General features: G+C 38.0%; 1 protein-coding gene across 4 annotated transcripts in view; it reads right to left on the bottom strand.

Annotated features, from left to right (window-relative positions):
• LTBP1 (latent transforming growth factor beta binding protein 1) overlaps positions 1 to 21585 on the bottom strand; it is a 186101-nt gene that overhangs the window by 69376 nt on the left and 95140 nt on the right. For all 4 annotated transcript variants that reach the window (XM_066178599.1, XM_066178600.1, XM_066178601.1 and 1 more), the window contains 3 exons: positions 20851 to 20953; positions 14780 to 14851; positions 1166 to 1288 (listed from right to left, as the gene is read on the bottom strand). In XM_066178599.1, the coding sequence (XP_066034696.1) occupies positions 1166 to 1288; positions 14780 to 14851; positions 20851 to 20953 (298 nt within the window). The remainder of the gene's footprint in view (positions 1 to 1165; positions 1289 to 14779; positions 14852 to 20850; positions 20954 to 21585) is intronic.

Raw genomic sequence — 21585 nt, 5'->3', positions numbered from 1 at the left:
AACATCCATCTATAAGTAGGCTACATCAGTAAGACTGCAAAAGCATGAAGTATCATACATTACAATCTTTTTTCATAAAAGAGACAATTACATATTTACATTTATTATGCTTAGTTTTAATGTGGAAGAGCCAAAGACCTATGATTAATATGAGGTAACAGAAAGCGAAGACCCATCCAGCTTTCTAATTTACGCATCCACATTAAGATAAAGTTAACAGTTCTGGGTATCATGTTCACATAACTCAAAAAATACAAAGACTATCTGATTTTCACCATGACAAGTAAAAGCAAAACCAAAACCCAACAATCAACTCCCTTCTTCTGGTGTTCACCTGAAAAGCAGTATGAAGTTCTTCAATCTGCTGAGAAACTCTCTCAGCAACTGAGTGTCACTAACTAATGGCATAAGATAGTTATGCTGGGGAAAAAAAAAGAAAGAACTCACCTATGACTTGAGACTATACTTTATTTTATAAATGTAAAGATAGGTCAGAGAAAGAATTTAGGATTATAGCTATTTTTCACTTGTACATATTCTTTGCAAAAAAAAAAAAAGTGAAAAATTTAATTGTTCTTTACATTGTCTTTTCTTCTTGCAGAGGTATTTGATTGTAACCAAAATAAAAGCTAACTAATAGAGGGAAATATTTGCATTCACACAATTCACAACTTTTTCTTTCTCCTAATTATTTCTTAATTTTTAATTCTTCTTAATTAGAAGGAAAATGTACTAAAGATCATCCTGGGCTAAATGTTTACCAATGGAAACAGCCCAGATCAAAGCTGCAGAGGTGGAAAAGGGGAGAGCAGGACACAAAGATGATTTTGGCTGAAACTAGCAGAGAGGGGAGTAAAAAAATACCTCCAGGCTACTGAAAAAGACTGAATGTATGTGGGGGCTGAGATGGCCTTGAAGATTTGGTGACAAGAAAATCAGGAAAAGGATCCTGGGCAGCCACTGGTGAAAACCAAGGTTTCCAGGACAAAAGAACAGAAAAGAGACAGGAGCATTGAGACTGACTAAATAAAGTGAATAAACTGAGAATATGAGTTGGAGACAGAAAAACAAAGGTGACAGATTAGAATAGTTGGGCCCAGTCAAATCTCCATCTGAAATGTAACTAGGTATTTAATTTGGTACTTTAATTAGCAGTATTACTTACGTATGCATCTTGAGAGGGTAGGATCTGGCACAAATCCCATTTTGCAGGTGCATCTGTAGCTGCCCATGGTATTCAAGCACTCACCATTAGGGCACACTCCCTGTAACTGACACTCATTGATATCTGTGGGAAAATTGAAAAAAATCAGATGCTGAAACATGTATTAATATTTCTCTTTCTTCAGAAGTTCTCTTTTTTTTTTTTTTAAATATATGAAGGATAACTATTACAAGTTAATACTCTAATCAACACTTTTTCCCATAATGACATGTGATTCATAACCTTTTAAAACATTGCTGAGAACATAACAGAAACGCAATTATATTTATACATCATTCTTAAGTACTCTGAATTAGAAAAACAAATACACTTTGACCGGCTTATCAAACCTTCTTGTATTGACTAGATGATTGCTTGCACAGCTCAACACAGCTCACAAGAATGTTCACAGAGGCAAGTTTCAAACAATCGAGTATATTTTGCATATATTTCAGTTTTTATTAGTATTTATATCTAAGAGTGCTCAATGGTTCATTATGCTGAAAGAAGCATAATGCAAAAATACCACTTGTAGCCCAAAGGAACTTGATGGCAATAATATGCTTCAGGGGGCACAGAACACACCTGACATGGAAAGAATTGCAGCAGTGGCAACACAGCTTCTTAACAATTATGTTGAACCTGTATCAGCAGTGCCCTGGCAGCCAGGGGGGCCAACCCTGTCCTGGGGGGCATCAGGCACAGCATGGACAGCCGGGCAAGGGAGGGGATTGTCCTGCTCTGCTCTGCACTGGGGCTGCCTCACCTCCAGTGCTGGGGGCAGTTTTGGGTGACACAATGTAAAAACGACATTAAACTATTAGAGAGCGTCCAAAGGACACAAAGAGCTGCTAAGGTCACTTAGTCTGTTCAGCCTGGAGGAGACTGAGGGGAGACCTCACTGCAGTTACAACTTCCTCATGAGGGGAAGAAGAGAGGCAGACACTGATCTCTTCTCTCTGGTGACCAGTGACAGCGCCCTAGGGAATGGCCTGCAGTTTTGTCAAGGAGGTTTAGGATGGATATCAAGAAAAGTTTCTTCACCCAGAGGTGGTTGGGCACTGGAACAGGCTCCCCAGGGAAGTGGTGACAGCACCAGCCTGACACAGTTCAAGAAGTGTTTGGAGAACACTCTTGGACACCTGGTGAGATTCCTGGGGATGGGGCTGTGCAGGATCGGGAGTTGGACTCGATGATCCCTGTGGGTCCCTTCCACCTCTGCATGTTCTCTAATTCTGTTAACTGCTTTAATAAAGTTTGCTGTTACTAGGCCACCTGTACAAGTGCTGCTTTCAGGGTCTGACTGAATAATCCTCCCATTCCCCAAGCTGTGGGCCTCAGGTCTGCATCACACTCACGGTTGCATTCGTCGTTCGCTTACTCTTAAAACAGGACCTGTCTAACAATCATCAGGATACCATTTGTAACTAAGTCAGCCAAACTAGGTTTTTATTTCAGGGGACAGGAACAACATAGTTTGCACTGATAATCCAAATGTCAAAATAGCAACAAAAATAAAATTTAAAAAATCCAGTAATCCATAATTATCTGTGTCATAATTGGGGTCTCCTCTTTCAGAAAAAAATGAGTAGATTGAAATAGACCTATTTTAAAATACTTATATCTATTATTTTTCCATCAGACTTTTCCTCCCTATCCTTAAGGCTAGGAAAAAACACCTACCTTGCTTTACTGGGTAAACAAACTCCTTCAATTTAGAAATTCCAGCTAGTTCTTTGAAAATCAGGTATTACTGATCATTTATCTAAAAGATATAATATTTATTATCTTTCCTCTTAGCTTTCATAATACCAACCTCATTTTATTTGACCTCATTTTATGTTGCATTGTAATTCAACACCATCACTGAGGGTAAGATGTTCAATATACAAAATGTAACAGATGTGCTGGAGTTTGCATTTGGAAACTATAGAAAGATTCTTTCTTCTTCATTTTTCTCCATAAGTTTGGCTACCTGTAACATGACACAAGAGTGCACAGTACAGCAGACTCTGGCAGCTGCCGTATCAACCACATTTTTTTCCAAATACTCAGTGTTGAGCTTATCCCTCAGCTCTTCCACTGCTGTACCTAATATAGTATCTTGACACCACCTGGGTAAACTTCACTTCTATGCACTTAGCTGTGTGTGACATGGAGTAGTAATTTATATCCTAGAACTTTGTATGAAATGTGATGGAAACCACACGAATTACAAAGGATCAGCTCTGCCTCAAAGGAATTTTCAAGTGAAATTCCCAGACTACATGACTTTCTGACCTCAGAGGGAGTGGACTATTTAAAAAGGAGAATGGTATAAGAAAAGAGCAGAAAAAACAGCTGAAATATTTTTGTACAGCAGTCTACTTTTTGTCTCATCCAATGTTGAAGCAGAATGACATCCCATTTAAGAACAGGAGTATCTCGCTTAAGGATTGCATTAATACAGAATATCAAGCTAGATGTTTTCAGATGCACTTGAATTTTATCAGTTTCTTAAGTTTTTTTTGTCAGACTAGGTTCTTTCTTTTACCCTGAAATCTCAAAATATGATTCAAGGCATCTACACAGTTCCAACTGATCCCAGAGGGAAGATTATCACTATTTCTATACCATTATGATTTGTGAGTATTAAAGAAATGAACTTAAATCTTAACAGTTAGCAAACTGAAGACATTTTAGAAATATCCCTAAATAGAAACATAGTGATGCTGCTGTAAAGTTGTTGGGAGGAAAGGACATATTACTAATGCTCCATTTTCTAAAATTAGGCTCAACTAGGACCTGATGGAAAAAGAGACTCTGAAATATCTAGAGGCTAATACAAAGAAAATACTGGAACACTCAAGAACCCTCTATTAAATTTTCTATCTATTGGCAATTTAGGTTGTCAGATCGGTCTTCAAATGCTAAACCACAGAACTATTGTACTTGCTTTGATAAAGTGTTTTCTCTGATGTCAGAAATAAGTTAGAGGAAGAGATAGTATCTCTTATTCTGTGTACAGGGAAAAAAAATCATTATCTGGGTACATTTCAAAATGAAAATCCTCAACACAATTACACAAACTACACACACTTATGCACAAAAACCAAATACCTGGTGGAGACCAAGGTCTTCCTCCAAGATTTTGGAGGAAGCAGAAAAACACAGGAGAAATTGATACACACAATGAAAATAATTTCCCTACTTCCTGCATTGTAATACCCAGACATTTTTAAACAACTTTCTCCCTTTCCAAATTCTCAGTATTTGTTTTTCTGCACAGGAAAATTAACATATATGTCTGGAGGAAAAATGAAGACATCTGCCAAGCAACATACATAATGCAGAAATGCTTTGTCTAATGAAAACAGCATTTAAGTTTTACATCAGTAAAGAAGACAGCTTATTTTAAATAATTAATTTGACTCAGATCTTATAACTCTTATTTTCAATAAAAAGACTAAGTCTCTTGTTTGTTAGCCATTAAAATACATTGCTATTTACTTATACATCAGCATGAAATGGATGGCACTTTTTCTTTCTATCTAGGAGAATAATTCTACCCTTCTACATGTTTTTAAGCAAGGTAAATAATTACATGGCTTAACATAAGTGCATTTGTATTTTCAATATTAAAAGTTATTAATGATGCATTCTTCACCTATTAGATGACAACTTTACTCATTTGCATCCACCTTCATTTTAAGGAATGTTAAAAATCTATATATGGATAAACTTTATTATTTGAATATTAGAAGTATGAATGTTTCAAGGCATTATTTACTAGAGTAGCTGATTTGTGGATACATGGGATCTTCCCATAATTCATGAATACAGAGTCATCCTTCTTCCACAAGATTCAACTGTTCTGCAGGAAACATTCACAGATGCTGTCATTTTTGCCTCCATATTCAGTCTCTTTACAGATGAATGTTCTTGTATGTCTTGTACTAAAAACAGTTCCCCATCCACATGAGATCAGCTATTGCTATTTAATGTGGGCACTGCTACATTTAAGTACCAACTTACGTCAAATACCAACTAGCATTCCTTCCAGAGTTCCTGATACAGTTATTCCTCTTGCTAAATTTGTCCAATTTTTAAAGTTAACTTCATTGTGCACATTGCAGTGCCTCAGCAGAACTTAATTACAGTGTATATTAATGCCTCTTTTCCTGGTCATGTCTACTCAATGAGCTCATTGAATTACTGAGCTGATGCTCCATGTTGAATTACACAAGCTTGTCTAGGGATTCCACAGAAACAACCCAGAAGCTGATAAACCCTCCCCCGCCCCCCCAAAAAATCCCAACCAAACAAAAACCCCAAACAACAAAAAAACACCTCAAACCATACATACATGTAGAAGTAGTGTTTACTGAACAATTTGAGCAGAAAAAAAAAATCCTCCCCGATTTACTGCCTACTTCATTTCAGACTCTGGTAAAAGGCCACCTACCCAAAACGTTTCCAACCACCTGCCAGCCTGCCCAGCTGTGCAAATTGCATTGGAATCAACTTGTTCAGGCAGCTGGAAAGGAAATCTGACTCAAGGTTAGCAGACTTTTTTTTTTAGTCCTGTTTTTCATGTATATGGGCATAAAAAAATATTTCAATTTTACATTAGTATAGGAGGAAGAATTAATTTGTTTCATGGTAAAAACTAGAGAAAAATGTCTGAATAATGTCTTGTGCAGAAGTACAAACTGATGGCATGCTTGAGGAGTAATTTCATCAAATGCCTTCATCTACACAGAGAAAATTCTAGGGGGTTAGTTAGCAGTACTATAAAAGCACACATATGCAAATAAAGATTTTCAAAGACCAACTCAACGTAGACTTTCAGTTTTTGAGAAAAGCAGAATAATGAAGTTCCATTGGTAAAAAGCCTCTGTACCAGTGATACAGGAAAAAAAAAATTAAACAAGGAGATATTCCACACAGCACCTCACATGGCTCCATAAAGAACTCTCACAGTAAGCACTGAACTGGTAAATAAAGCATTGATTTTTTTAACAGTTGGTGTTTGATAATATGAATGACCTGGCCCTTTTGCAATGGTAATCAATGGGTATAAATGCCACTGGCATGAAAGAAGCCTTGTCAATTCTGCACTGACTGACAGCCTGACCCTTTGCTGTTACCCTTTAGAATTATCCATGCCAAATATGTGGAACTGGTCCTTGGCAGGCTGTGTCCCAAGATTTGGCACTCCATCCCCATGAAAGTTTGACTCATCCTTACAACCAGTTGAGATGGCAGTAGAAGACAAATGCCATCCCAGCGGCCCTGTTGGTGACTCTGCTCTCACAAGTCCACCCAAACACACAGAAGCTTTGCCACAACCAGGGTCTTAACAGTGATGCTGCAGCACTGTACAGATGAGTCTGCTGTGTCCCAGCTCCTACTATCCCCTTTTCTAAGCACAGTTTGATTTATGGTAAGGTCAATCACCACGCTCTCCAGTGCCGCCATCGCTCTCCCAAGCTTCAAATAACCCAGACACTGTAACCAAACTGCGGCTGCTAATCTATCCCGCTAAGGAGAATTCAAAACAGGCTCTCTTAACAACAACAGTTGGTGTTTGATACCTTTCCACACATTTTTATAGGTCTTCTGTGTGTCAGGTCAGCCTGCTCTCAGAAAATGCAATGTGTTAATGACTCATTGCCACTGAATTTTCTGGTGAAAAAAAAGCAGGCTATAACAGCCATTTTTAAACTGCATGCCCATCTGCTCATGTGGAGAGTATGACTATGAACACAGTAATATCTTCGTGACTTAAAAAAAAAAACAACACCAAGAAGAAAAAAAACAGCCCTCAAAATCAACCAAGCAAAGCAGAAAGGTGGGAACAATGTATGATGGTGTTCATTTAAACAAGTAAGCAGATAGTAACATTGAACTTGTTACAAACCCTGATAATTATATAGCTTTACTAAGTCCAAAAACAGATACATCCTCAAAGAACTTTACATCCATTATTAGAAGATGAAAGATGGAAATGAATCTGATAAATGAATCAGATAACAAAATTTACTTTGCTCATGTTTTTTTCCACTTGCTTTCTATGAATGTTCACAAAGAAATTTTATTTGGATTTTTGTCCAGCGTAAGGCAATCATCAAGATTTTATATCAGAAATACCCCAAAGCACTTTACCAGAATCTTGGTCCACATACATTTAACACAATCAGATGAAGAACTGTTTTTACTCATGATCACACATAGACATTTGCATGGGCTGAGTATCACAATACTAATCTAAATGTCATTCAGTCTAAGTGCAGGCAACAGTTAATATCACCTATTTTCTTCTATAAACTGTGATTTAGAAAAAGACTGAATATTCCAAAAGAAATAAAAAATGCAAGAAGCTTCTGAAAAACAACCTGACTCTTATCTGTTACTCATCTCTGAACAGTTCTTGCTTGCCTAAAGACCAGAACCCACAGTGATTTTTCAACATCTCCACCTGTATTTCCTCTAGTATGGATTTACTTGTTCAGCTCTCTTACATACACTGCACACTGGGGAACTGAGATGACTGAAAAAGAAATGTATCAATCAAAACTTAAGTTCTGTCCTAAGGTACTTAAATTTCAGTGACAAACATTTTCACACCTAATGGAAGGTTTCCCTCTCACTGATGTAGAGGTATTTATGCACAGAAAAGTACAATGCAGTAGAATCTCTTTCTCAACTGAATGACAATGCACAGAACACTGCTGAATGCTACAGAAGGTCTTAACTTCCAAACGCATTCTGATCACATTCTCCAGTACTACAATGGCTTTTAAATTAGATTAAAACAGTGTTTGTGACTGCATTAGCTACTGTTCAACAGTACTTTGATTCTTTACTGGAAACGTACAAGCAACTTCTCTCACATTTCCTAGACCAATGTTATACCTAATTCAATCACATCCAGGAAGTGAATCATTTCAGCTTTATTCCAGGATTAATGACATTTAACGCAGCCTGAGTGTCTTTTATCCAAGCATAACAAACCATGCTAAGTGTAAACATCCAATCCTAGGAAAAATTCCTGTGCCTGCTTAAAACGAGATCTGTTCCTGTCACTTACTGTTAAAAGAATATGCTTTCCTTGGTTCCTGTAAAACATGCCAAGTTATTTACTGCATCATAAAGTGCCTTTAATTTCCCCTTTTACTGAAATACCTTACTAGATGCCTCAGCAAGCAAATATGGAAATGCCTCACAGCCTGCTTCTGCTCTACACGCTAACCTGAAGGTGATGGCTGCTACAGCCAAGCAAAGTGGTGCAGAAGGACTGACTCCTGATCAGCAGAGAGCTGCTGTGCTACAGAGCATCCTACAGAAGCTGATGGCTGGAGTATCAGCTCTGCAGTGTTTCCCTCTGGCAGCTTCCAGCTGTAAGGCTATTTAGGAAGAGAAGTTCACTGTGTTTTGGCTGTGCTAACCATTACAACAGCCTCTCAGACCACCCAGGCCCAGCTGGCCTAATGCAGAAAGGCTAAGGTGGTGTAAAGCTGTCTTCTCTGCCTTCAGCCTAGTAAGTCATTGGGACACATGGAGCAAGTCCACTGCCCACTCTCTTCGGATAGCGAGCAATGCCCATATTTGGTCACAGACATGCAGGAATTTGAAACATTCCTATAAAATTAAATTTATTCTTTCATTTCCAGGCTTAGCACATTGAATTTATGCTCATCAAAATCATCACTGCTTGGAAATTTTAACCACATTTCAGTATTATCTTAAAATTCTACAACCAAACACACATGTTTATTATTGTGACCTGCAGTGTCCTGATATTACGTTATTTAAATCTATCTATCCATTTTTAAGAAAACATTTTTACTCAAGAAAAGCAGTCTATGAATTCAAAAGGGCCAAGGGTTACTGCAAGAGTTTTGAACAATACAAATGCAAAGAAAAAAAAGCCTTTGTTTTTTAAAGAAGCCACTGCTACTATTGATGTAAAATAGTGCAGTCAAATTTCTTTTCAGGAGCACCAACAGCTTGGAAACTGCAGGTTCCACTATCAAAACAGGACTAGGGTTTGATTTTATTACTATTTTCCGCTGAAGCAACTAAAAAAGGCATTTTAAAATTTCATAAACAAGGCTGAAGAATGCTAAGTGATTTAATATTAATTAAAAAAATCTCTCTTTTGAAACAATAGATCGCACTTGTATCATTGAGTTTGCCATATTACAAATTTGGTAGGTGATTTTTGATTACACGAATTATTATGATTCAAAAACCAATGAACGAGTCTGATTTTCAAAGTCACATTATATGCACTAGAACAAAACAATATATAATTTCACAACTTTTAATATAACACATAACAAGGCATAAAAAACTAAATATGCAACTGCTTTCAGCTAAGACAGTCTTCGAGGTTCTTACAAAATTTGGACCAAGAATAACAACTTCTAGAAGCAGGGATTTCTAGTCAGACCACCAGAGCCCTGGTAACTTCACTGAACTATTCAGAATAAACTTGCGGCTACAAAAGTACCGCAGCCTATCTCACCCCCCTGTCCCAAGTGGCTGGTGCTGGAGGACACAAGCAATCTCAGTAGCTGATTACAAGCCTAAGCACTGTGGAAAGATAAACTTCTGAAGGGGGACTTCTACAGTTAGCTCTGAAATCCTATTTCTATGCTTATCAAAAACTGACTGACTTTGTTTAAATTACTAAGTAATAAAACCAAATGGAAAATATTGGTCCCCTTCTGAGGCAAAGAGAACAACTTACCTTTCAGTAACACCCACACACCCTTAAAACACTCTGCTGCATTTAAGCAAAGAAAGCTGTCTAGATCAATTATACACTAATTCAAATTTGCTGAAGTATTTAGGCAACTTCTTAATTAAAAATGACCTAGTAGTCAGTCATTAAATGTTATTTAGTAATATCAGCCTTGATAGATGTTTTCATGCTGTAAGTGCTTTAATATGCGTAATCAATCATCCTGTAAATTTGGACTGGAACATATAATTTATGTCAACTGTGAAAATTTGATACGTTCTGCTAAGTTACATACTAGACTTCACTGCAAGTGCCCTCTGACTGATTGATCTCCAAACTGACTCAATATGCAGGCATCAGTTTTTATTCTCTTTAGGAAAATCAATTACAATCAATTACTTATTAACATCACAGAAAATACTGTTCCAACTGTTTCTGCTATAGCTACATTAACCACTATTAATATCCTCTAAGAAAAATATAATATCCAGATTTTACTGCCTCCATTAGAGTTGAATGTTTCAATAATAATTTGATTAGTGAGAATGAGAGGTAAAAGAAACAAAAAACAAGGCTTTGTGCTAAATAAACTATTGCAGTGTTTTTTAAAATTACAGAAAAAAACAGTTGCTTATTCTAAGAAATGGCCCACTGATTTCTGTGAGCTAGCAGAATAGCAGCAGAAGAAATCAGTCCAACTCGTTTTGTCCTTCTGCGTGGAATTTACTGGAACAAAAGTTTACAGAGCCACACTTCTCAAACACATAATCAGTGTCGAAACAGCAACCCAGCCCAGTTTCTGGAGATATATTTATTTCTCACTAGGATCATCATAAAAGAACTTCTTTGAAAGATGGTTGTTGACTTAGTAACTAAGTAACAGCATTTCCTATTAACGAAGCTCTTTTATTACTTAAAAGTAGTGAAATAAATATACAACATGCAGAGTAAACAAATTTAGTACTGTATTTTAGGGACAAATGTAGGAGGGAAGAATATACCTTCAAAATTTATCTTACATCATGATGAAGCAAAGGGAAAAGTGCTTCAAGTCCCCCAAGCATTTGATTATAGAATTTGATGTATCAACATATAAGTTCTAGTTTCTGCAAGCTCATAAACATTTGATTTTAAGAACATAGGAACTTTCCAAGAACTCCCATGCACTTTTTACTTCATTGCAAAACAACAAGTGTTCAGGTATTTTTCCAGTTCTTCAAGATAAGATTTCTAAAGTGCTCTGTTGGCAAAATGTTAGTTTCCTGAAAAATGAATCCAACCTTTTCACCATCTGTTTTTTCCATTCTATTTCAGTTTTCCAAGAAAACCATTAGCAGACTAAGGAAACAGTAAGTATAACTCTAAGCAGGGAACCAGAAATTAGCATTGCATGTGGATTCTGACAAAGAAGTTGCAACACTGATAAGCTGTATTCTGGCTCTAATGGGAGCCCTAGGGCATCCATGTGTGTACATGTAATAAATCACCCCATTGAAAAGATAATTACTGAGGGGGGGAAGCTTTCTTGATAGTAATTATACTTAACTGCTTGAATTAACATACGCACAGATGGTTCTTTGTGGTCCTACTTACACATTAGAGAGAAGAATGCTTGATTACATTAGTTCACTCACTTGAAAGGAAAAAAAAAATAATGATCTGGTTATTAATCACACTAATACTCCTTGGCTGACGAAGCCTATGTGGACTTTTGACTGCAAAACCAAAGTAAAACAAAAGGTTAATTAAGTTTTTAGGCCTGAGTTTTCCAAGGCAGTGAAAGTTGGACAACATCTAGGTGAAAAAAAAAACCAATCTCTTTTAGCTGCAGGCAGGGATTCAGAAATATATCCCCATCACTGTTCAGCCTGGCCCTTTCTAAGCCTGGACACAGCATGCATACCCTTTCAGCAAAGAATAATCTAATTAAAACTTACACTTGCACATGGACATGCTATTCCACTCCCTTCCAATTTAGTTGTAAGGATTCTTAAAGGAATATGAATACTCCCACGCCAGCAGCTTAATCAGTTTTCGTTTGACATCTACGGCTGTCTGTGTTAGTGATATGGACAGTTCTTTCTCCATAAGCCCTGTCTTGTTCTCTTATAGAAAAGCATGTCTGCTTCAAATAAAAAGACACTTCTGGCTGACCCATTGACAAGCATATGCTAATAACCATTTCAGGGCTGAAATGCACCCTACCAGCAGCTTTCACATATGAAGCTAGCTTTCCTGAAGAACATTCAAACCGAGGTCAAAATCCTGACCCCCTGAAAGAAAATGGTAACCTTGTTACTTACTTCAGTAGCACTAAATTCCATCGTGGCTTTGTTTCATGGGCTTCTCCCATTTGTATCTTCTTACCGGAGTGCATCAATGAGCAAATTACACAGAAGCTATTCAAACGTCAGAAAAGCAATAAAGGGAACCATCAACAGCCACTACCTCATCCCTCTCCAGAAAGTTAGGAGACTGTCCCCATCCTAAATTCATCAAGAGTCTACTCCCTGGTAAGAAAATCCTACAATCATTTTATGATTAAACACTACATTATGTATTTCCATGTATCAACTGCAAGTTATATTTAGAGTCCACAGCTAACTCTCTTCTGGGATAGTGACACCAGTATAAAACAAATTTTGTAAAGCCTCGTATTTCTTACAATTTTACTCATGTAGTACAAAGATGCATCAGGGGAAGAAGAACTATCAAAACCCAGTGATTAGCCTACCAGGTACAAATCTATTTCTGTACACTACCGTGGCAGTACTCAGTTCTCTCTTACGCTCCTACCCAGAGACATATGTTCTCTCTCTCTATCAGGCTGTCACTGCGCAGTGAAACAACTTCCTGGCCTATTTCTGGCAACCTTCACAAGCACCAGACCGTTTCTAACTGTCCATTACCCCTGAATAAGGATCTTAGCTTCCATGAAATAAGGTTTGCCAACACCTAGGTTCAACCTCTTGAACCAAACTGAATGCCCTACTCGCCTTTAAAGGTCTGCTGAGTTGCTGCTGTCTGAAAACATCGTGCATTCTGTGGGGTATACCCATGACTACTGAAGATATCAAAAGCTCCTGTCTCTCCTGGATCGTGCTCAGAGGGTTGCATAAAGGCACTAATCCATCATGGCATCTTATAGACACTTGCCAGGCTCAAAGTTAGAAAACCTCTCTTTTGCAGACTCTGAAAAACCTCATGGCTGATACGTGGAACAAGACAATCTCTTTCAAAATAGCTGGAACCGTCTTGCTGAAATACATACATCACCTGCATGCTTAATTTGAGGCACAAAAAGGCTCATTTACATCTGACACTCACCTCCTTCACTTTGCAGTCCTCATTAGCAAATTGCCATCAATATCTCCCCATCCCTTTTTACTTACTAAGAGGACTTTACAGTCTTTCACTGCAGAGCAGGGAACTAGCTCTTGAGATGCAATTGGCAGCTCTCCTCCATTTACTTTTTTAGTATTTTGACCCATCCAGTCCTCCAAATGCCACTACCCTGCAAGCTGGTAAACCACTAGGTAGAGAGAAGCAGAGAAGCAGATATAACCACAGAGAAGCAGATAGGCTCAGGTAGCTGCAGATGGCAGCTCACATCCCCCTTCGGCAGTGAAACAGCATGATGTTTGTGTTTAGTGCTCTACAAACTTTATTACTTTGGTGGGCAAAAATTTCTTTTTGCAACTGGCTACTGTACATTTCCTCTAAGATGCAAAGTGAAAATTTTCAGTTAAGTATGATTAAATTTATGTCCAAAATGCCTACAAATATCCTTTAACATCAACTATTCTTTCATTTTATCCAGCTCTCCACCAGCACTACTATTTGTTGGGATCTCTTCATCCCTTTCAGTACCAACACTGATCAAGAAATCTGGCCACAGCAGTATCAGCTTCACTTGAACTCATTTTTCCCTTCCTTCCCAAATCTCTCTCCAGAACACTAGTGCAAGACTGCTTACATTGTCTCAGAGCTCCTTTTTCTTGTTTACTTGCCCCGTGCCAAATAAGTCAGACAAGCAATTAAGCTTTTTCCTACATCCTCATCTGGCTCCGCCGTGCAGTGCTCCAAGACACACAGAAAGAATGAACATTTGTCTGTGGTCATCTCTTCAGCTTTGTCAGAGGTGCTGTAGACCAGGAGAATCCAAATGCCCCAAGCCTTGCTTTGTAGCTGCATGATCATGCACACCCCACAACCACATATGTTTTGATAACTTCTATATTTACCACCAGGCAATAATAATCTCTGAGGAACACAACTAGACTGTGTCTAACTCCATATATCCTCACCTGCACTATGCACATTCGGGAAGCAGGTGGGTCACTTCTTTACATGGCAGCCAGGTACTCATTCTTTTCATCTCCACTTGCCAGGGATGTTATCTGGCTTTTCTCAGTACTGTTGTTCCTAGCCTCTTGAGTCCAAAGGAATTTTCTCTGATTACTCTACACTTTCACGATTACAAAAATTGTTCTGTATTCCTAGTTTCATCTGACTTAACCGAATATGTCCTCAGATTCACTGTTTAGCGAAAAAATCTGACAAAACAATGTATTTCTACAGAAAAACAAAGTAAAAGAATGCTTATGAAGTCATCTCTATATATCATCAAAGAAAATGAGGGCATACAAAAAAGTTTCAGAAGTTAATTTCCCTGGAGGAAAAAACTCAGAGTTGCCAGTATTTGGAAAGAGTCAAAAGTATACATTTTTTCCCAAATACAAAGCAATGGACCAGAATCATTCATCTAAATCATCAATATCAAAGAAGCTGTCACAAAGAGCCAGTATTAAAAATAAACACAACCAATCTGGTTACCATCATACCTTGACAAAATGTAGCATTGATTCTCTTGTAGCCTTGTGGGCATTCCATCATAGGACCGTATCCATGGTAAGCTGGAAAACAAAATACTTCAGTTAAATGCCGATAATTTATATGCTTGCAGAGCCTGACAGCTAAATTATTATGTAATTATATTTAAAAAATTATAAGGTTTGTGATAAATGGTTAAGCAAAAAAGATAAAGAAATTAAAATTAAAGATAGCACAGGTAACCTTAGTTCCATCTTTTTCAACATGTGTACCACTTCAGTCTTCCATTATCCAGTCAAATTTGTGTTAAAAAAACCCCCAACCAAATCTTTGAAATCAGGGTTATCTTTCACCCTATTTGTTCTGAAATACTCAAATGATCACTTTTGCAAACCAGCTACAAATATCATGTTTGGAAAAAATAAAGTTGAAGATTCATTATGGAAACGTCTGGGATTTACCTAAAAGAACTGCTGAATTTTAGAATACTAAACTTTACTTCACTTACTGGCTGATCAGTGTAAAGTCACAGATATATCAACACCACAAAATAAATACTGAATTCAATTTTGCCAAACTAGAAAGTTTTCAGTTAACCAGCTTTTTATTTCTATTTATTGTTTCTTTCTTCCACTTAAGGTTGCTTTTCAAACTACAGAAAACGGTCTATTGATTCTTAAACCTCATAAATGAGAGCAGTAACTTCTTTGTATGGTTATGCACTAAAAGCTAACTTCTTGGCAAAGCCCAGTACTTTGTTAAGCATATAGGACTAAACTTTTGGCACTATGATCACATAAATGCTTTTAATAAGAGTCAAGAGCGTTTTTCATAATTTGAATGTTAGAACAGAGATACCTTACATTTTGTCGAATCTTTTGTTTCATTTCCAAAGTGTCCCAAATGTTCAAGAGACAAAACCCCCCCAAAACCCACCAAATTTATTTGTTTCCATCTTTACTGTATATAAACTGTCAAATAAGACAGAGCAACTGAATCTCAAAATGCCCTTGATTGGCTTCCCTTCACATAATGCCTGAAAGGCACATTTATCCCTGCAGCTTACTTTAAAACTGGCACCTGGTTGAAATAATAATTTTTTTAAAAAGGGCAATGGTTTTAACTAGTTCTAAAGCCTTGCCTGTTATTTGGAAAAAATTAAGTGATGATATTGAGCAGCAGGCTTTGGAGTGAGATAGTTTTATTTCAAATTTCAGTGAATTATTTAAAGTAATTGCTTAAATAAAACATTGAGATTCTCCTTAGATATTGCATAAAGTGCAAAATGGGTAAACACACATAGTAAAAATACAGCAATGTTATTACAGTTCTGAACACATACCTTTCCATCTTTACACTGACTACAATCATTCCAACACCAACCATAACTTGAAAATTTTGTCTCTCTACTGAAGTGGCAGCTACAGCTATTTAGTTTTCAAGGCAGAATTTTCAGTCTTTTCCTAATGATAATATTAAAACCATTTGAAATTTAAGAAGACTTCCAAAAGCACAATGCATCAGTCTACTTCTGGTTCCCTAAAGTGTCAGTGAAACTCCTGGTACTCATGTTGGCAGATTCAAACTCACAATAGCACTCATTATGTCCTAACAAATCTGTGTTTGCTGTAACAGGTCTGATTCAATTCACACTAAAACCAGGAGAGTCTCTGTAACTTTCTGTGGGCAGGAATGGTACCCTGCAGTGCAGCCTGCTGAATGAAAATAGCTTCCAGTTGTAGATGGAGACCAGCCCATAACCTATGCCAGGTCTTTTCCAGTGCTGCAACACATTTTCCCTCTCAGGGTGACTCAGCTGCTCTAGAAAGTCCAGTGGTGGACCGAGGTCAGAGATTATAGCTTCTCCTTCCTTCCTCATCCTCCTACTCCCACAACAAACAGGAAACTGGCAGCTTACTAGCAGCAACAACCGTGCTGTTCATTGTTTTCTTCCTTTCAACAAAGAGCAGAAATGTAAGCAAGTCACAGTAGAGAAGCAGCTTGTTCAGTGATGGCTAGTGATCCATGTGGGAGCTGGATGGAGTCCAACATTACTTACCCTTTACTCACCTACACAGCTTGTTTGCAATTGCTAAGTTACCAAGAAGCCTGACCAATCACAACACCCCCAAGTAACACAGAAAGACCCTTCGTCTTAAAAGCACTTAAAAGCCCTTGTCTTAGAAGCCCTTAAAAATGGAGATCTGTTCCAAAACTTCTTTTGGTTTTCAGTAATACTGAACAACCCATAAACTCACAGACATGGCAGCTGTCTCAGGCCAAGGCACTTAAATTTGCAACAGGACAGAAGCCCCGACTGGGCAGTGGCCGTTACCCAAAATACTCAAGTCTTTACAAAGATGACAGAGCCCTCTGTAAGACCATGGGAACAAGACACATGCAAATTTATGCATGTCCTTAAGTAGTTGACTGAAGAGGGAAGTGCCTGCTAGTGACACTAAAGTATATGCTTAAATATTTTGCTGAAGTGGGTTATGCAGAAGATCACAAGCTGATTACATACTGTTACAAAAACACGTCCACTTTAAATGAAGTTTATGAGGCATAAAACCCTAAAAGCAAAAAGAAGTCTGTTTGCTTCCGAAGTATCTACATTAAAAAGAGTAATACCAATTTAGTGAAATATCGGAATGGGTCAGAATTGTATGGAAAGAATGTGGGATTAACTTAACCTGTTGAGACACAAGCATAGATATCACTTAACTGACAACTTACTAATTATTTACTTGACTCCCAAATTTTTTCATCCAATATCATATAAATTTATGTATATAAATATATATGCATATTCCTTTTACCACTGTTTTACCACATTCTCAGTGTTGTAAAAATAAAAGTACTTGATGAATATAAATCCTTCAGCATCCACTCCAAACTTCTATTAAATCTTCTAACAAATTCACATTTATCTTTGGAAATTGTTTACTCTACAGAACCGTAATACTTGGATAGTGTCATGAAGCTTAGTTTGACACCTATGCCCAAAAGATACTTTGACTTAGATCCAGAACAGATTTTGGGGTTTCAAGTTTTGTGCCTAAGTTCAAACTGAACATCTATAACATTTTAACATGCTGTTAAACACCTGCAACACACTAAACGCACCACCTTTAAGTCTTAAAAATCAAAAAATTCACCATTTGCATCCATGCAGAATTGCCCTAACACATGGCACGATTAAATGGCATCATGCTTAGAATCCTTCCTAAATCAAATGTAGCCTAGAGAAAATACAAACACCACTACTAAACACTCTTGACAGATTCAATGAATATTCTTGAAGCATACACCTACCAAATCACACTCTTGATATAAAGATTCTGTATTTTAACCTGCATAAAAGAGATAGTGCACCCTTTCTCCTCCTCCCTTCTTAAAACACTAACACAGAGTGAGAACTCCCACCTAAAAAGATGAGAACTGTCTAGAAGACACAAATCCTTACTTTCCAGGAATGTTTTAATCAGAAGGAGAGGATTATTCCAAGTGGCACCATTCTCTCTCTTCCTGAAACCATACAGTTACATTCAAAAAAACAATTCCAAACTGAGCCAGAGAGCAGGAGTGAGAATGACTCATACTGTAAATAATTAAGGACTCTGGGAAAGAGACTGGGTTCCTAGATCTGTTCCAAAAATTGTTTCTACATTTTATGGGTTAGGGCATCTCCTCATAGGTATAAAATGTAGACTAGAAATTATTCTGGCAGATAAAGGAACTCTGAAGTGTCCCATCTTGAGCAAGCATGCTAGTTCCTAAATTTTTTTTATAACAAAAGGACATTGCTCATCTCATTAGCATTTAAACAAATTATTCTTATTCAGTGCTTTGAAAAAAGAGTGGTGCACTTCCCTCTCGGAGAGGTTTTCAGGCTGGGTTCAGGCACTTCTCTGTACCCGCTTAGGAAGTATCAGTGGATCAGAAGTTTGTCACAGTTTCCCTTTTTGCTTGCTTTTAACACTGTGCTGAGCACCATGTCATTAAGCAGCTGCCTTATCCACACATCTACTGTGGATTCCAGGCTTCTATTAAATTCATATTCTTCTATGAACAATTAACAGGTGTGCTTCCCTTCAAACCAGGCACCAAAAATTTCTGTTAGTAGTTCCAACCAATTTTTGGTTCAAAACACATTTCAGGCTTTTGCGGTTTTTCTCATAGCACATCTACATCCAAATAAGCAACATTTCACTTGCCAATATGATTCCGATGAACCAGATTTCAGTTAGAGTTGAGTTGCATTGTCTGAATGCTTCTTGAACTGTGTCAGGCTGGTGCTGTGACCACCTCCCTGGGAAGCCTGAGGGTGCCTAACCACCTCTGGGTGAAGAACCTTTTCCTAAAATCCAACCTCTCTGACACAACTTCAGGCCATTCCCTAGGGGTGCTGTCACTGATCACCACAGAGAAGAGATCAGTGCCTGTCTTTCCTCTTCCCCTCATAAAGAAGCTGTAACTGCAGTGAGGTCTCCCCTCAGTCTCTTCCAGGCTGAACAGACCAAGTGCCCTCAGCTGCTCCTCACACAGCTTCCCCTCAAGGCCCTTCACCATCCTTGTTGTCCTCCTTTGGATACTCTCGGACAGCTTAAGGTGCTTCTTACATTGCGGCACGCAAAACTGCCCCCAGCACTCTAGGGGAGGCTGCCCCAGAGCAGAGCAGAGCAGAGCAGAGCAGAGCAGGACAATCCCCTCCCTTGCCTGGCTGTCGATGTTGTGCCTGATTCACCCCAGGACAGGGTTGGCCCCCCTGGCTGCCAGGGCACTGCTGGCTCATGTTCAACTTTCTGACTGGCACTGCTCTCCAGCCTCTCACTCCACAGTCTGTGTGTACATCCAGGGTTGCCCAGGGCCAGCTGCAGAGTCTGGCACTTGTCTTTGTTAAATTTTATACAGTTGGCATGCATGCTCCTTTCAGAAACTGTATTTACATGCTACGGGAATAAAATAGATACCTGGGTCTTATTAACTGTTACCTTCACCCACCCAAAGAGGCTCTCTTTCTAAAGCACATCAGACATACTCCAATGCACAAAATGTTTCAGAAACTAGCAAACCAGACTGCATCACCACGAATTTATATCAGAGTCTCCTATGGAAGCAGGAGTCAGAGAAATAGGAGTAATAGCACATCTTCTGCTGGAATTGTATTTACATCCACAGCAAGAGTTATAGAGAAACGCATGCTTCCAAAAAAATCAAACACTGAACATACTTCTAGCATTGCTATCTGAATAACAGGATCCTAGAAGAACTAGGTAAGAATGACTGTGATTTAATGATCTATTTTTGGCCCAGTAAATGCAGGTCCACTCCATCTGCAAAACAGAGATCACATTATCTCTTCCCATCTTTCATTTAATGCCGAAAATATGACGTGACACAGAAGTATTACTATTCCCATGTAACAATAATGTAATTCACAAAAAGTTCAAGAGATTATCCTCACTGATCATGCAAATAATTCAAAATTCTTTTCTCATTATAATGTGATGTCAAATCATAATAAAATGCTGAAGAAAGTCTTTGTCATTGTCTAATTGTTAGGGAAGATATTTCAAAAGCAGAGGGAAAAAAAAGCAACCAACAATTTAGAGCCTGGAAGAGCTTGGCTCCAAACTTGAAACTTCATCTGCAGTCCCAAGAGGTCACTGCATTCTCTCCAAGCAGAAACTGGCGCCTCTATAATTTAAGATTTCTCTGCAAACTTGAAAAAAAAAAAAAAAAAAGAAAAAAAAAAAGTAGTCCAGCTGGAAAAGGCAAGATGATTCAGTGTGATTGCTCTTCCTGCACTGAGTAAATGCAACAGTCCATCACTGACTCAAAGGAGGAAGAAGCAGGGGAAAAAACCCAACAACATCAACTTTGCTGGCTGCATCGAGTGCCTGCATATTGTAACTCTGCTGGCATGCTGGGGAATTCCAGTCTCTACAACTTGTCCCTAATCAAATCATACCACATTTTTTTCTACTAGGTTCCGTTGGCTTTTTTTCCCTCTCTGTAAAAACGGAAAATACTACTTGAGGGGGAAAAGCCACAAGAATAACAATAAAATAGCACTTACACGGCTTCTTAGGACATTTCTGGCATTTGTTAAAACCCCAGGAAGTACCCACGGTTCCACAGCAGTCCTCTTGCTTGGAAAGGCCAGGAAGTGCTTTGCCACACTGAAACAGTCAGGTAAAGAATACTCTGGTTAGTGATACTGTACAACACTTACTTCCAGTACAATGTTCTTTTTCAGTCATTTTGGGTCAACCTCTTGCTGAGACACTGAAGGTTCAATGGACCTCTTAATTGAACTTAAATGGTGTTCACACGTTGCAGAGACTTTTTACACAGGCATTAAGTAAATTAAGTGACATTATTATCTTCCCCCACATCGACTTGAAAAGAAGGAGAAACCAGAAGAAAACAGTAAGTCATAGGAATAAGTGAGTATATTGCTAAGGTAGTAACTCACCATTGGCAGCTATTGTTTTCATCATAAAAACATACTTGTCCACTTTTTAAAAAGCTACATGAATTATCTCAAATATCTTATAATTTCTGAGCTCAATTTTCATTTCCCCACTGGTCAATAACATACTTATTATGCTTTATAATAAGAATTTTAATATTTGGAAGCCTACAATATACTAGTTATGTTCTCGACTTTTGCAATTTTCTTCCATTTTGCATGGTAAAGCTCCATTTCAGCTGCAGACATTAAAACGACCCCCAAACATCTAAACCTGCCAGTTAGGTATACAATGGAACACACAAAGCACAGGAGAAGTCCACAACAGTTTCACTTAGT

This window comes from Chamaea fasciata, unplaced genomic scaffold, assembly GCF_029207755.1.
Source record: "Chamaea fasciata isolate MVZ Bird 193981 ecotype frontalis unplaced genomic scaffold, bChaFas1.0.hap1 SCAF_3, whole genome shotgun sequence".
Lineage (NCBI taxonomy): Eukaryota > Metazoa > Chordata > Aves > Passeriformes > Sylviidae > Chamaea > Chamaea fasciata.
This window is presented reverse-complemented; position numbering and strand designations above follow the sequence as displayed.